We start from the raw sequence: 16745 nt of genomic DNA on the forward strand, positions 1-16745 counted from the left end.
GGAAGAGAGATGGAAAAAATTGAAAATTCGATTTCATCGATGGGAAATTTCGAATTTGTACTCACAGTGACTCCAACGATTTCAAGCCGTGGAACGCGTCGGCCGCCACCTTTTTGATCTCATTGTTGCTGAGGTCGCTGTTGACGAGAGTCGCGGGAAAGAAATAAAACAGCAGAGATTAAACATCGTCAGGCGAAACAAAATGGCGCAGCTCGCGCATGCAAGGAGAAACATAAATTGGATTAATCGCGAACGTCACTCACATTCTGCGTAGTTTTCTGTACGGGGAGAAAGCCTTCGGCGGGATTTCCGTGATGCGGTTCTGTTCCAAACGTCTGCGAATGATTGACAACATAGAGGATAAGTTAACAAACTTTTCGGGTCCGCTCGATTTTTCCCGCGTAGAATTGCTTCGGGCAAAGGAGGTGGAAGGAGTGGGTAGGGGTCTGCGAATTAATTGATTTTTATTAACAATTTGTACGGCTTTCATGACGTTGCCACTCGATTTTCCAATTATCCTTCAGCTAACTCTTTGTCACGCTGGCTCACTTGCTTTCTCATTTGCGATACATATACTGCGTGCTTTTACAAAGTAATATAATCGAATAGGCAATGATTTTTTGTAAACAAGTAAGAGAGAAATGCAAAATAAAATTATTTTCAATCTATTTTATAAACTGTCGCTTTGGAAAATGTCAGCTTTGAAAATGACATCGGTGCACGAGTACTAATCTAAATCCTGACTTGTCAAAATTATTTTTTTATTAATTCGAAGACTTTCTGCCATAAAGTCGACGTAGAATTATTTTATTCCGACATTCCATGCATCGTTGGCTAATTTCAAATTTGATATACTAATTAACATTAATATTTTTAGAATCTGATTAACTGAGAGTCGCCTCTGGAGTACAAAGGATTAATTTCCAGTTTCAACGCTAAACATATCACGATGAAAAATGAAAATGAAAAATAAAAGGAGATCCTCAAAAACAATCGTGAAAAGAAAATTGTTAAATAATTGATTATATTAAAAGAAAAATCTCTAGGACAAGTGATCGATAGATTCAGATTGTATGACAGATAGTGATAGATAGATAACATAAATTTTGAGAATGTTCGCATATCTGTACAGCAATATTTGATCTAATCGTTGATGTATTTACAGTTCTGTGCTAGACTGTTAATTAATCAGTGTACAGATCCAATTGACTAGGGGTATTTTATAGTACAGTGTATAGGTTCAGTGTTAAAATCGTCAATAAGACCTCACACACTGACACACCCCAAGAGTTAACACGTTTACGCGAATACAGAATAGGAATTTTATCTAAAATTTCCAAGAATAATTTAATTCAAAAAATGGCGATCTAATTTTGTTAAATTGTTCGTTAAAAATAATTTCCGCTATTCAATCGAAACGAAACGAAACTGAACTTTCAACCGTGCTATTGCAACAAAGAGTTGGAGGTAGGTGAGGGATGTGCAGCAATTCTACGAGGTTGGAACAAAGTTGCATGTACGAACAGTTCTGTCGTGTCCTCTGGGAGATGGATCGGTACTTTCGTCAAAGAATTCTCCCTGCAGTCGACGATACCCTCGGCGCATCTGCAAGGATGCGGGCACTGCGGTTCCGCGCTGCACTCTGAGCCGGTGCTCTCGACCACATCCGAACACTTGAACTCGTGCTCCTGTTTGTAAACGAGCACGCGATAACTTTGGCGATGAGAAGAATTGGTAGAAAAATTCGCGAAGTCGTAGTGTCCTTGGAACGTAGCCTGCATCGCGCAGAGATGAGAATATGGCTACTCTGATAGCCTCTGTCAGGCAATCTTTGGTCATTCCAAAGAGGAAACTTCTCTGCTTTTGGTATAGTGATCGATATACTAGTTGATCACGTTGTGTACTCACAGAACCTTATCTCGTGTCTGTGATTGTACCAATTTTTCGAAGGTTTCGTTATTGGCCTACTCTAATTCGTCTTGACAAGATTCTGCTTGGCACTATACGCTTTTAATTCATAATTAGAATTTGTATGTCCTATCAGTGTATTAAAAACAGTGGATCGAATAAATCCATATTTCTTCTTATTTGTTGGACTGTTAGTAGTATTACTACATGGATTAGGTTTGACATATCTAGTCTATACTGAAAATGCGAATGCACAATTTCCATGACAGTGTCAGTGGATTACTAAGTCTAGCTACTCAGGCGTGTCTTATCTGTATGAGCAAATCGAATCTGCATTCTTTCCACGCAGCAACTTGTCAGCTCCGATAAATAATATGTCTAAATACACCATGAAATTGAGGGTTTCATGGAAATTTTTATCTGAAGCTCCGAGGACGATTTATTTCCGTGTAGCCAGTTTCTCAGCTCTGCACAGTGCACCTAAGTACCTCGGTTTGAAATTAAGCACAATTTTTATTGGAAGACTTAAAAGTCTCGAAACTAGTTTCTGATATGAATGAATAGGAAACGTTGACAGAGGATAGAGATATTTTTAAAATTAGATCGAACCTGTAAGTCGGCTATATTTCGATCCTTCAGGTGAATCGGAGAGGCGCATTTCGTGTGCTGTCCATGTCTCGGATGAGTCTTCAGATGTCGAGAGAGCCAGGCCAAGTGGCAGTTGCAGAACAGTGGGTTGTCCAGCAGCTTCAGCGTCCTCAAGTGCGACAATCCATTCAACATTTCCTTGCCCAATGTTGTTAATTTATTGTTGTTCAATAACCTGTAACAAAATAATCGATACATGCATTTCTTTACCTATAATTCTGACTCATCGAGTTGCGTTTAGATACTTACAGTATCTCCAAGTCCTTCAGCTCTCGTATTGACGTCTCGTCGATGCAAGTCAACGCGTTGTTGTCGAGTAACCTGACAGTGAAAATTATTTATTTTAATCGGAATTAATAATAATTTTTTCGTATTCGAATTTTAGAATATTTAAATATATATGTAATAAAATTGCAATTTGATATTTCATTAAGCTTTTGATCTATTCACAGGTTCTCTTATTTAGATTTCCAATTACGATATTTGAATTATAATTATCTATAGAAATTGTTCAGACTTCGCTTACAAATATTTTAGAGACGAAATCCCTCTGAGTGTCTTTGGTCCGATCGTGGCGATCTGATTGTGGCTAAGGTCTCTGCAAAAAGATGCAAATCGGGATTATACATCAAATATTTCACAGTGTCAGTGTCAAACATCATTAAAATATCTGTATCATGGCGAAAGAGAATTAATTCCCAATAATTAAATAAATTACGAATAACTAAATGTTACACTTTGTCTATAATTTTCTCAAATAGAAGGAAGGTTTTCACAGCAAATGTAATAAATAAACGTAAATTAAATATAATAATACAACCATAAATTGTGCATATACGTCATCTTGATACTGAACAATTTTCGTCGGAATTGAACCAACGAAAAGTTCAGTGAACATTATTTACGGAGCCAGCACGCTGCACCAATTATGCGGTTAAGTGCGGCGTTGAATAAGAGCGAACTCATCATCGATCGCAAGCTGGAAGAAAGTTGAACCGCGATAGTCGGTACGTTGACCTTTTCGCAAGTTTTCTGTCTTCGAGTTAAAGCCTTGTCTCCAATGGGGAACGACGCCGGTGCGCGTTCCACTTTGTTCGGGTTGATCTCAAGTTTGCTCTACATACGATCAATTATTTAAAAAGTTGTCCAGTGTCAACTACCGCGGGACCCTAGATCACCCTTCCCAATGGCGAATTCCCCGCAGACAATACGCGGACTCACGTGTGACCGCGCGCACGTGCGCCGGTCACGTGGGTGGCTATAGACTTCTTTAAGGTTTCACGGGGTCGTTACACGGATAACGAGTGACCATTTCCACGGCCTCACGTGACGCGATCGTTTCTATGAAATGACGCGAATTCTCTTTATCTTCGTCGTAACGTAGTATTAAGATTCTCGGTGACATTGATACTGGATTTCTTGAGTAATTTTCTTGAGAAACTCTTGACTCTAATTTATTAGCGCAGGTTATATAGTATCGCTAATATCATGTCTAGTATCGCTAGTGTCATATCTAGTATCGCTAGTGTCATATCTAGTATCGCTAGTGTTTTATGTAATGTCACTAGAATCGCTAGTATCGTGTCTGGTATCACTAGTATTGCATCTAGTGTTACTAGTATCTTATCTAGTAACTCTAGTATCTTATCTAGCATGACTAGTATGGCATCTACTCTTATCAGTATCACGTCTAGTAACGCTAGTATCTTATCTAGTATCACTAGTATCGCATCTAATATTACTAGAATCATGTCCAGCATCGCTAGTATCTTATCTAATATCACTAGTATCATGTCTATTATCGCTAGTATCTTATCTAGTATCACTAGTATCGTATCTGGTATTCCTAGTATCAACCCTAGCATCGCGTATAGCGTCGCTGGTGTCGCTAGTATCATTGCTAATATTAATTTACGTACATTTATATTACAGATTAAAACTTCAAAAGAAACTGCGATACTTTAACGAATGACGATTAGAAATGCCGCTTGAAACTACTATCGTGTCATTTGGGGTATTTATTTCTTCATAAGATCGCCATCTCGTGGCAGATTTTTCGTTTAAAACGAACCTCTTTAACTTCACGGAACGACGAGATCAAGTCTCCAAAGTTACACTCTGCACGAAATAAGACTTTTTCCTAGTCGATCATAGTACTCTATTTACTCGTGTCGTTACCTTTCGCTCGCCGAATATATAGCAGAAATTTCAAGAGCCAAACGAGCACTTAAAACAGGCCGGTATTACCGTCCATCGACGAGTTATAAAATCGATCCGTAATTCAATAATGTAACAATTTAATACCGTAATAACGATACAACGTAATTGAATAATATAATAAAATCGACGCTATAAGATACGAAGACCGGCGCCGCAATTTACAAAAACGTCAATGTCCGTACCGGCAGGTTATGCCAACAAAACTATTAGCGGGATCGTTAAACGGCATAATAATACGAGCCTCGATGTCTCGCGACATGGACGTTAATGTAAGCGATATATTAATTACAATTATCGGCACCGTCATTAACCTATACCAACGCGACACCGTCGGCAGCGATACTCACCGCGGGACAGGGTGGTGAAATTAACCGGAAACTGTTTCCTTAACGGAATGTGCTTCATCATATTTATCGTCATAATTTTCACGGAACGTAGCCACCATGAATAATGCATGGCAACGCAACGTTTTTCGAGTGCAATGCGCGCTTAACGGTAGAGTCAATCACGATAATGGATCCCTAGCTAAACCGGGGGTTCATTTAAATAGATTGCGTTACGTCTCGCGTTGCAAGAACCTCCTCGAACCTTTTCTCCGATGCACGAGTTAACCAGACGTTCGCGATGATAGGTTAGAGGTCTCGGTGCCCGGTTCACCGTTCACCATCCATTGGCTCGGAGACTCGCAAGCCTGTAATTATGTCCGCTAGAGGGGCCACGGTCAGCGCGTCCCGACACGGCGAAGACGAGAAACAAAAATAGGAAATAGAGGCTCGGTTGGTAAGTGGGATCGCGGCTACGGGAAAAAAGGACGGAGCACGATACTGCTGGCTCGGGAGTGACCGAGACAGAGACGTACATATCTCGAACTTAAGAGCAAGAACTGGCAGATTTAGACTCCTGCTTACCGGCGGCCAATCCTGAAAGCAATTACCGAATTTCGACCAGGCAGACGTGGCGGGAGCAAAGGGAAGACACGGCTTTTAGTGCTGCCAGTTTCATTTCGAACCGCTGTTGCAGTTTGATCATGATAAGTTCCTAATTTGAGCAAGCAATTTGGTACGACCATGAGTGGAATGCCTCTGCCGTTGACGGTGATCCGGCTGCGCGGGATAATTAAATTTACTTCCTTCTCTTTTCGTTTCCACTATTTTCAACTGGGAACGTTGCCGTCCACGCGTCGATGTAGCACTTTTGAATTCGAATTCGCTAGAATTTCAATAATTTCCAACGCGTGGCTGAGACCAATGCTGGGGATAGATTAAACTCCCACAGCACGCCAGCCAATCCAGAAAGCAATTACCGAATTTCGACGTAGCCGTTCCTTCGGCTGGAACTAACAAAAGGACCTCGTGGACCTTGCTTCTCTCTCTCTCTCTCTCTCTCTTACTCTCTCTCTCTCTTTCTGTCTATCTATTTGTATATCTGTTTCTCTCTCTCCTTCTCTTTGTATATCTATTTCTCTCACTCTGTTTGTCTCTCTCTCTCTCTCTCTCTCTGCCTTTCTGTCGGACGTGTGAGTCTGCCACTACTCGATTTCGAATGTCGTTGTTACTCGTGCTTTGCGTTACCGAGATAAGAGTCGGATGAAATGGAACCCGATTGGTGGATCTTGGAATCACAAGGGACAGCCTCTGTCTTTCGCAGCGCAGCGTTTCGATTTTGCGTGGAAATTTATTCTTCGTGTTTATTTATAGATTTGCGTGTCTCTGATGAACCCGTGGGATTTGCACGTCGGAGGTTACGTGGAATTACGTAGGAGTATCGAGAAATGTTTATTTTAGGAGGAACGATAGCTGGAATAATTGTAAGAGCGAGTTATTTACCGCTGCATTCACGGCACGATTTTGCGCAAAATAATTACGCAAATAATCAAGGAACTTAGGTATTCACGGTTAATGATAAATTACGGGGTATTTGCATGTAATAACTGCGAGCTAACTATGATAAACGACGTTACGTATCATGCAAAACTGCTGAAAATTATATTCAATATTCCTTTCCTTCAGGATTCGTTCCTTACATAATATATTATTTCGACCTAACCGCAAAGCTAGGTAATTTTCTGTTGATACACCTCCATTAATATTCAACGCTTCTTAAATTTCATCGCGAATTTCTAAACAATTCGTACACAAGACACGATTAAAATTAGCAGAACAAGAGGAATACGATTTCTCACTCAAAAATAGATCAGAAAGATAGAACAAAATTTTTTCATTTAAGGCTTGGTTTCCAAGAAAATCGGTGTCGAAAATCCTAGAAAACGCGTCGTGCCCTACCTTAACTATATCTATGAGTGCACACGTACACTTGAATCTTCAAGATCGATTTTCTCGCAAACGAAGCCTCGATCGAACAAAATCCTCTCTACACTTTTCACTCACTTTTGCACGAGGAACAACCTCCGAGTGAAATTAAGCTCGAAATCAAAAAATTTCATTCCACACTTTCGACCGATCTCTTTCATAAACTATATTTCCTCGAATTCAACACGAGACCACCGTTGCAAGCTACCACGAACAGGATGAACGGCAGGCCACGGCCGCGTCTCCCTCGCGACGAAATAATACGCGGCCGTAAATTTTCATGGCCGGGAATCGTAAGACGTTCACTGAAGCGTTTCGTTGCTTAAATATATCTTATCTAATATCACTAGTATCATGTCTATTATCGCTAGTATCTTATCTAGTATCACTAGTATCGTATCTGGTATTCCTAGTATCAACCCTAGCATCGCGTATAGCGTCGCTGGTGTCGCTAGTATCATTGCTAATATTAATTTACGTACATTTATATTACAGATTAAAACTTCAAAAGAAACTGCGATACTTTAACGAATGACGATTAGAAATGCCGCTTGAAACTACTATCGTGTCATTTGGGGTATTTATTTCTTCATAAGATCGCCATCTCGTGGCAGATTTTTCGTTTAAAACGAACCTCTTTAACTTCACGGAACGACGAGATCAAGTCTCCAAAGTTACACTCTGCACGAAATAAGACTTTTTCCTAGTCGATCATAGTACTCTATTTACTCGTGTCGTTACCTTTCGCTCGCCGAATATATAGCAGAAATTTCAAGAGCCAAACGAGCACTTAAAACAGGCCGGTATTACCGTCCATCGACGAGTTATAAAATCGATCCGTAATTCAATAATGTAACAATTTAATACCGTAATAACGATACAACGTAATTGAATAATATAATAAAATCGACGCTATAAGATACGAAGACCGGCGCCGCAATTTACAAAAACGTCAATGTCCGTACCGGCAGGTTATGCCAACAAAACTATTAGCGGGATCGTTAAACGGCATAATAATACGAGCCTCGATGTCTCGCGACATGGACGTTAATGTAAGCGATATATTAATTACAATTATCGGCACCGTCATTAACCTATACCAACGCGACACCGTCGGCAGCGATACTCACCGCGGGACAGGGTGGTGAAATTAACCGGAAACTGTTTCCTTAACGGAATGTGCTTCATCATATTTATCGTCATAATTTTCACGGAACGTAGCCACCATGAATAATGCATGGCAACGCAACGTTTTTCGAGTGCAATGCGCGCTTAACGGTAGAGTCAATCACGATAATGGATCCCTAGCTAAACCGGGGGTTCATTTAAATAGATTGCGTTACGTCTCGCGTTGCAAGAACCTCCTCGAACCTTTTCTCCGATGCACGAGTTAACCAGACGTTCGCGATGATAGGTTAGAGGTCTCGGTGCCCGGTTCACCGTTCACCATCCATTGGCTCGGAGACTCGCAAGCCTGTAATTATGTCCGCTAGAGGGGCCACGGTCAGCGCGTCCCGACACGGCGAAGACGAGAAACAAAAATAGGAAATAGAGGCTCGGTTGGTAAGTGGGATCGCGGCTACGGGAAAAAAGGACGGAGCACGATACTGCTGGCTCGGGAGTGACCGAGACAGAGACGTACATATCTCGAACTTAAGAGCAAGAACTGGCAGATTTAGACTCCTGCTTACCGGCGGCCAATCCTGAAAGCAATTACCGAATTTCGACCAGGCAGACGTGGCGGGAGCAAAGGGAAGACACGGCTTTTAGTGCTGCCAGTTTCATTTCGAACCGCTGTTGCAGTTTGATCATGATAAGTTCCTAATTTGAGCAAGCAATTTGGTACGACCATGAGTGGAATGCCTCTGCCGTTGACGGTGATCCGGCTGCGCGGGATAATTAAATTTACTTCCTTCTCTTTTCGTTTCCACTATTTTCAACTGGGAACGTTGCCGTCCACGCGTCGATGTAGCACTTTTGAATTCGAATTCGCTAGAATTTCAATAATTTCCAACGCGTGGCTGAGACCAATGCTGGGGATAGATTAAACTCCCACAGCACGCCAGCCAATCCAGAAAGCAATTACCGAATTTCGACGTAGCCGTTCCTTCGGCTGGAACTAACAAAAGGACCTCGTGGACCTTGCTTCTCTCTCTCTCTCTCTCTCTCTTACTCTCTCTCTCTCTTTCTGTCTATCTATTTGTATATCTGTTTCTCTCTCTCCTTCTCTTTGTATATACTCTCTTACTCTCTCTCTCTTTCTGTCTATCTATTTGTATATCTGTTTCTCTCTCTCCTTCTCTTTGTATATCTATTTCTCTCACTCTGTTTGTCTCTCTCTCTCTCTCTCTCTCTGCCTTTCTGTCGGACGTGTGAGTCTGCCACTACTCGATTTCGAATGTCGTTGTTACTCGTGCTTTGCGTTACCGAGATAAGAGTCGGATGAAATGGAACCCGATTGGTGGATCTTGGAATCACAAGGGACAGCCTCTGTCTTTCGCAGCGCAGCGTTTCGATTTTGCGTGGAAATTTATTCTTCGTGTTTATTTATAGATTTGCGTGTCTCTGATGAACCCGTGGGATTTGCACGTCGGAGGTTACGTGGAATTACGTAGGAGTATCGAGAAATGTTTATTTTAGGAGGAACGATAGCTGGAATAATTGTAAGAGCGAGTTATTTACCGCTGCATTCACGGCACGATTTTGCGCAAAATAATTACGCAAATAATCAAGGAACTTAGGTATTCACGGTTAATGATAAATTACGGGGTATTTGCATGTAATAACTGCGAGCTAACTATGATAAACGACGTTACGTATCATGCAAAACTGCTGAAAATTATATTCAATATTCCTTTCCTTCAGGATTCGTTCCTTACATAATATATTATTTCGACCTAACCGCAAAGCTAGGTAATTTTCTGTTGATACACCTCCATTAATATTCAACGCTTCTTAAATTTCATCGCGAATTTCTAAACAATTCGTACACAAGACACGATTAAAATTAGCAGAACAAGAGGAATACGATTTCTCACTCAAAAATAGATCAGAAAGATAGAACAAAATTTTTTCATTTAAGGCTTGGTTTCCAAGAAAATCGGTGTCGAAAATCCTAGAAAACGCGTCGTGCCCTACCTTAACTATATCTATGAGTGCACACGTACACTTGAATCTTCAAGATCGATTTTCTCGCAAACGAAGCCTCGATCGAACAAAATCCTCTCTACACTTTTCACTCACTTTTGCACGAGGAACAACCTCCGAGTGAAATTAAGCTCGAAATCAAAAAATTTCATTCCACACTTTCGACCGATCTCTTTCATAAACTATATTTCCTCGAATTCAACACGAGACCACCGTTGCAAGCTACCACGAACAGGATGAACGGCAGGCCACGGCCGCGTCTCCCTCGCGACGAAATAATACGCGGCCGTAAATTTTCATGGCCGGGAATCGTAAGACGTTCACTGAAGCGTTTCGTTGCTTAAATCACCGCAACACCGGGTTGTCAAAGCTACGGTGGAGAACGTTTGTCCCGGTTATTATCGGCTTAAGTGTACAGCGAACAAATGTTATTGCGTCGTAAATACAAGCTTGTACGCGCCGAGCGCGGGTTCGAGGGGTATCGCGTTTCAAGCAAGCGGAATATCCTTCGCAACGACCGGAGTGATACTAATCAGCCGAGTGTCCGCGCCCCTTTCCATTGTGTCAAACCATTTATTACCGGCCGAGCTTCATCCTCTTACCACTTCGAATAGCTTTCTGCGTTTCGCGCGATGGGTTAATCACACGTTTCGTTCCGCGTCGCCTGTCCGCGCCGCTTGCGAAGCGCGCTGGTGCACGGTACCGATCACGAAATCGGAGGAATCTTGTAGTTAATTAATATCTAGTAACCTCTAGTTCTTCGCCCGTCCGCGGGTCTCGAGGGATGGCGCTGCGCGAACGATCGAGATCCTCGGCTGGATATGGAGAAACGTGTCCTCGGTGCGTCGCTGGTTCGTGGTTCTAATTTCGGTACACCGTATATAAGTTCGTGGATTAAAAATGAATTAATTATCGCGGACTCGTGTCCGACGAAATTGCGGGTGTTAATAATTTATATGGCGACGTGAATGTTAATGAAGGTATTAAAGCGAATGCTGATACGTATACAGTACGTGTTTTGTCTATATATACCGGGTGTGTTGCGCAACTGGTGGTAAAATTGATACAGAGCGATTCTACGTGAAAAACTGAGTCGAAATTGTGGAATAAAGTTTTTTCATTGGAGGCTTCGTTTTCGAGGAAATTGACTTTAAATGTTCGATGTCGGTCTACAGTGACATCTGGTGAGTCGAGTATTAATTAAACGCGCGCACGCCGCGAAGTGTTTGAAGGCAGTTTTCTCGGAAACGAGGCCTCGTAGGAAAATAATTTATTCCACGTTTTCGACTTATTTTTTAACGAAGAATTACGGTAGTCATATATTTCGAAGATCGGTTGAAGGATCGGTGAGATCCGAGCAGGAAGTGTATCGTCGTGAAGCGAGTCAGTCTCGTATTACTAATTCCCTTCAGGGGAAAAGCCAATCCATGTTTTTAAACGCAATAAGCTTAGCTTAATAAGCTCAAACATAGGACGAGCTGGTCTACGTATCATTTCACGTCACCGCAACGTGTCTCCCACCCTGGTTAAATATTTTTCTTCGAGGCAAATATTTTCACTGTTACCGGAAGCTTTCCCTGCTTTACCTACGATTAATTCCAACATCGGAGTAATTGCTTAAACATTTTCTCCTTTACTCTTTTTCCGTGTCTTCCTAGCTCGTGTGATTTATAGAGGGCGCTTCGTAACATTCGTATATCAGGTCTAAACGACGTAACAGGGTCGTAGAATTAACAGGGCGTAAAAGATACCAATGTCCCGACTTCTGAAGCAGCGAAAAAGAAATGAAAGAAGAAAAATGACAACTATGACTGGTATTAACTAACACGCGAAGTCGTTGAAATCCTCAGAGAAGGTTAATTGGCAAGACGTCAGAGTCGTTAGGAAACTTCAGTTGGCAAGTCACAGTGGCACCAGAGAAAGTTGACGAATCGTCAGAGTCGCCAGAGTCATCAAACCCGTCAGAGAATCTCGACTGACCTAATCCTTTCGCCATCATTGCATCACTCTTTTCCTATACTCGATTTTCCCTCTTTTTCCGTCATCGAACAAAACTCTACACGCGTAAGTTCAAAATAAAAGCAGAAACAGCGTCGTGAAACGTGCAAGTAGCTTGGCCAAGCAACACCCTGGTCAGTGTATTAGCCTTCTCTGGTTTCCTAGCGGGGCATCGACTTATCCACGGCGGATGAAGGATTATCAAGCGTCCGGATGCCCGTGAGAATCTCGGCGAAGCTCGCAACATAATACGTCCTTTTGTAAGCTGCCTGATCCCGGCCTTATCATCAGAAACTGTAGGTTACGTGTCCGAGGGCAGAGTGGAAGGCCTCTAGACCCGTGGAACTTTCGAGTTCTCGTCTGCCCACTTCGCGGCGTGATAGATGGCCCATCCTCCGTGGTCTCTCCACCATCCACTCTTCTTCCTTTGTTTCTCTTTTCGACTTCTCGTCTTTCTCCTCCCCTCCTCTTTCGCTCCTCTATCGACGAACACAGAGAGCAGAGGCGACTCTGCTCTCCGAGGTGAACCGACTACGTTTCGCTCCTCTATCGACGAACACAGAGAGCAGAGGCGACTCTGCTCTCCGAGGTGAACCGACTTTTTGACCATCGACAGACCTGCTACCTTCGACACGGAAGCCACGTCCATCCCATCGCGATAACTGAGCTTCTTTCCGTCTTTCTTTTTTAACTCTTGCTCTAGACCAGACGAGGGACTCGAGACGAGCTGATTAAGATTCAGGATCGGGAAGCACGCCGAGGGAAATGTGGACCTTCGCGTTAATCTCTGCATCGCATTCCTCCCCCTGGTGCTCCATCTTCTTGCTATCCAGCGGCTGACTGCTCCTTGATCGGCGCTGGTGTTTATGATGCATGAATTTTTCGACTCACTGCATATTGATCAAAGATAAGGGTGGATATGGCGGAGCACAGGGAGTCCAGTGTTCTTTGTCTAATTACTGACAGAGACTCAGAGACATAATCGAAATCATTAGAGGAATGGTACAAAATCGGTATATTACTGAATTCACTATAGCACCGAAATGAAATTTATAAGCATGACAAAATTTTTAAGTAATTCATACTTTTCACTCTAATTGGGGTACTGAAGGCAAACAGTTTCTGCTGACAGATTATTTAATACCATTAATATCATTATATTGAAAAACAAAACCCATAAGAAAATGGAGAGGTGCAATGACAAGCACCTAAAATAAAATCGGAAAAGATATAAATAATAATCCTAATAATAAGTGATATATATATACAGTTCCAGAGAGTTAATTCCTTGCAGCACGGGATTTCAGATAATAAAATAGACCCACGTTGCATAGCAATTTTATCGCATTTTAAATGAAACAAAATTGGTATAGATCTAATTTTCATAAAAATTAACTAATTTTTACGATTTTTCACATAAAACCAGGAAAACAAGATTGTCGCAATAAACCTTTTGCTTGATTCAATTAACTGTACTGGTATGTTGAATGTTGCCAACACAAGCGAATTGTATTATTATTGAAGGAATTACCAACTGCTATATAATATTTCGAGGTGGGACTAAATATGTCCCACCATGCATTAGGGTGCATATAAAAGGTGGGACACTTTTAATCCCAGCGTGCCCCAAAGAGTTACCCCCAAAACGAAAAGCCTTCCATTGACTAACGTTTTATCTGGAAAAATGAAATATCCTCGAAAGAACGTCTATCAATGCAGCAATGATCGAGTACAGCCAATGTTGTCTACCCCGTTGACGCGAAAATCTGCTCCACTTTCCCCCGAACAATGGCCGCCGCTCGTAACATCGTTCGCCGGTTGGTGGAAAAGAATTTGAAAAGTCGCTTGCCAAAAAAATGGGACGCTGTCCGTCGATGGATGAAACGGATGAAACTTCCGCCGGCTCTCTCCCTCCTTTATTCCACCTTTTTACTTTTCCCCATTTTTCCCTTCTTTTTTTCCCAAGCAGAGGAAGCGGAAACTCGAAACGAGAGGCGAACGATCGCCTCGAAAAAGGGAGCAAAACAAAGGGAAAAATAGGTTCAAACCCGGAGAGGAGAAGTCGTGCGTGCTGGACAGAGGGTGCGGGGGCGGAGGGTGCAACTCGCGCGGCGGGTTTCACAAGCCGAACTCGCGTACTTCCGCGTGTACACGTACGCGTGGGTGGTATGTAGGCCATCGTCTGAAAAGTTTATGCGATAACCTCCGGTGCCGCTGCGCGCGACACTGACGAGGAACCGATCGTGCACGGACCCTCGCGTGCGATCGCCACGCGTTTCCGAGTCCCCGGCTCGGCCATAACACGGCTGTCAACGGTCGAACGGACCGTGGAACGCGGGTCGTGCTGTGATAATACGATTCCGTTAGTCCAGTCGCCTTTTTGCCGGAGAAATATGACGTACGTACGTGAACCTTCTGAAACTGTTCTTTTCCATTTTTCCCCTTTTCCCTTTTTCCTTTTTTCCCTTTTTTGAGCAACGGCAGGTATTTGGAAGGATTTTTCTTGATTTGGAGTGGAGAGACAAACCCCTGGGGGAGATTTATATATTCCAGAGCAGTTTTTTAATTATCGCGAGATTTTTATTCGACTATAAAGTTATGCACTGGATGAGAATTGAGGAATTTTTATGATATTTAATTGGGTGCACCGAAGGAGAAATTTTGGGAAATTTTTTTCTTCCTTTTTGGGAAGTGAGAATTATTCGAAAGCATTTTTGTTGGACAAAGGGTAACTTATATCGTGGCTTTCATTTATACTTCGTTCTCGTCGAGATATATTACACATTTTTAAATATTTTATTGAAAGAAATTTGGCGCGTAGTCCATTTTAAGCACAATTCGAATAATAGAAATTTATTAAGAAAAGATTGAAAAATAATTAAGGATATGGAGATGTGGGTGAGACTATTGTCCACAATGAAGTAATTTTTTAATTACTGCGAATGATTTTTGAGATATTTTTATTCCACTGTAGTTATGCACTGGAGGAAAATTCTTCTATATGCGACAAATGAAAATAGCGAAATTTTGATTTCGCTAGGTGGAATGTTACCGGAGAACAGTTCTTTGATTTCCACGAATATCGTGGAATTCTTCCTTTCTCGTTGAAAAACTATTTACAAAGAAATCACGGAATCTCGAATATTTTCCTCCTAAAAATTCCTAGTAAATTTGCATCCTTTTAAAGCATGTTCCCTGGAATGAACGCCATGTTTAAATTGAAAAATTACAAATTTTTAATTTAAAAATTAAAAAGAGGCAATATATGGAAGATACACGTAAAATAAGAGAAGGAACTTTATTCCGAGATACTCACAGGCGCTTCAGGTTTATCATGTTGCTGAAGAGAACATCGGGAAGGTGACGTATCTGATTATTGTTGAGCCGCAGCTTCTCGACGCCGACTAGGTCCTGGAAGGCGTCTCTCTCGATGGTGTGGATCTGATTATTCGATAGCCAGCTGCAAGGGATACGTAAAACGCGGTGAAAACTTGGGAACACGTCAGTTGCTGAGCCGCGATCGGGCTTCCACGAATCTTTCGACCCAGTTCGTCGTAATTACTTTTCTTCCGGCACGATCACTGCTGGAAATCGCGTTCTCGACGTCTCGAAACGCGTCTCGAAACTTTACAACCCTCCAGAGCGGAGTGACGAAGGTGAAAACAGTCGGAGAACGAATACAATCTGCATGCGCAGGACAGCGACGTCGCCTTTACGCGTCATAACAATGGCGGCCGCGACAAATTCGCCGGAATCTCGTGAACTTTTCGCCCGAGCTTTTAAAGACTTCAGCCGGTTTCAGCTTCGCGGCCCCATTCAATCCTATTCGCGACTAGCGACTAAAGGCTATCCCGTTTCCACGCCGTTCATCCGACCCGTATAACTCGCTTCGTTATTTAACAAACGGATGGTACTCACAGAACGTGAAGCGTAGCCATGTCCTCGAAGTTCGTCTTGAATATCACCGTGATATTGTTCCCTTGGAGGTCCCTGGAACAAAGAGGAACGAATTAATCTCGCAGCGGCACGGTGCAGCGAGTCAATAACGGCCGGTCCGCGGGAAAAATGTAATTTCACCCTCCTTTCGGGGAAATCTCGTAAAAATCTCGCGGTACGCGTTCTTGCTCCTTTCGAGTCGCGGGACAAAAGGAGTACCCTTGCGATGATGCTTAACTAATTCCATTTCAACCGTGCCGTTTCACCCTGGCCCGCGTTACTCGCCGGTAAACGGCACCCCGCGTCGGCCAACCCCTCTGTCGTTCGTATTTATTTGCCGCGAATAAGTATTTCTGTTTCCCTGGCCGTGCAAATATTTGTCTCGTCGTTGAAGGGAACGACGACTGTGCAAAGAGCAACCTTTCGGCAGCAACTTCATCGTCCTTTCTGCCCCGGTTTTAAAACGTTGTCGCCGTTTACGCGACGCTCAAAGCGACCCCTACCTAGCCCCGCGCGCACTGGAAACGAGCCCATCGGACCGTAAATCCGGATTTCTTCGATGCTTTGTCGCGTTGTTCC

At 42.6% G+C, this 16745-nt stretch overlaps 1 protein-coding gene across 1 annotated transcript in view; it reads right to left on the minus strand.

Annotated features, from left to right (window-relative positions):
- Positions 1–16213, minus strand: part of sli (slit guidance ligand) — a 50590-nt gene extending 34377 nt beyond the window's left edge. Inside the window, exons 1-8 of the mRNA XM_017904791.1 lie at positions 16149–16213; positions 15547–15690; positions 3083–3154; positions 2806–2877; positions 2518–2731; positions 1525–1688; positions 264–335; positions 66–137 (exon numbers count right to left, since the gene is read on the minus strand). Coding sequence (XP_017760280.1) covers positions 66–137; positions 264–335; positions 1525–1688; positions 2518–2731; positions 2806–2877; positions 3083–3154; positions 15547–15690; positions 16149–16168 — 830 coding nt within the window. The 5' untranslated portion in view covers positions 16169–16213. The remainder of the gene's footprint in view (positions 1–65; positions 138–263; positions 336–1524; positions 1689–2517; positions 2732–2805; positions 2878–3082; positions 3155–15546; positions 15691–16148) is intronic.
- Positions 16214–16745: the final 532 nt, after the last annotated feature.

The sequence above is a fragment of the Eufriesea mexicana genome, unplaced genomic scaffold (genome assembly GCF_001483705.2).
Source record: "Eufriesea mexicana isolate 0111107269 unplaced genomic scaffold, ASM148370v2 scaffold3377, whole genome shotgun sequence".
NCBI lineage: Eukaryota > Metazoa > Arthropoda > Insecta > Hymenoptera > Apidae > Eufriesea > Eufriesea mexicana.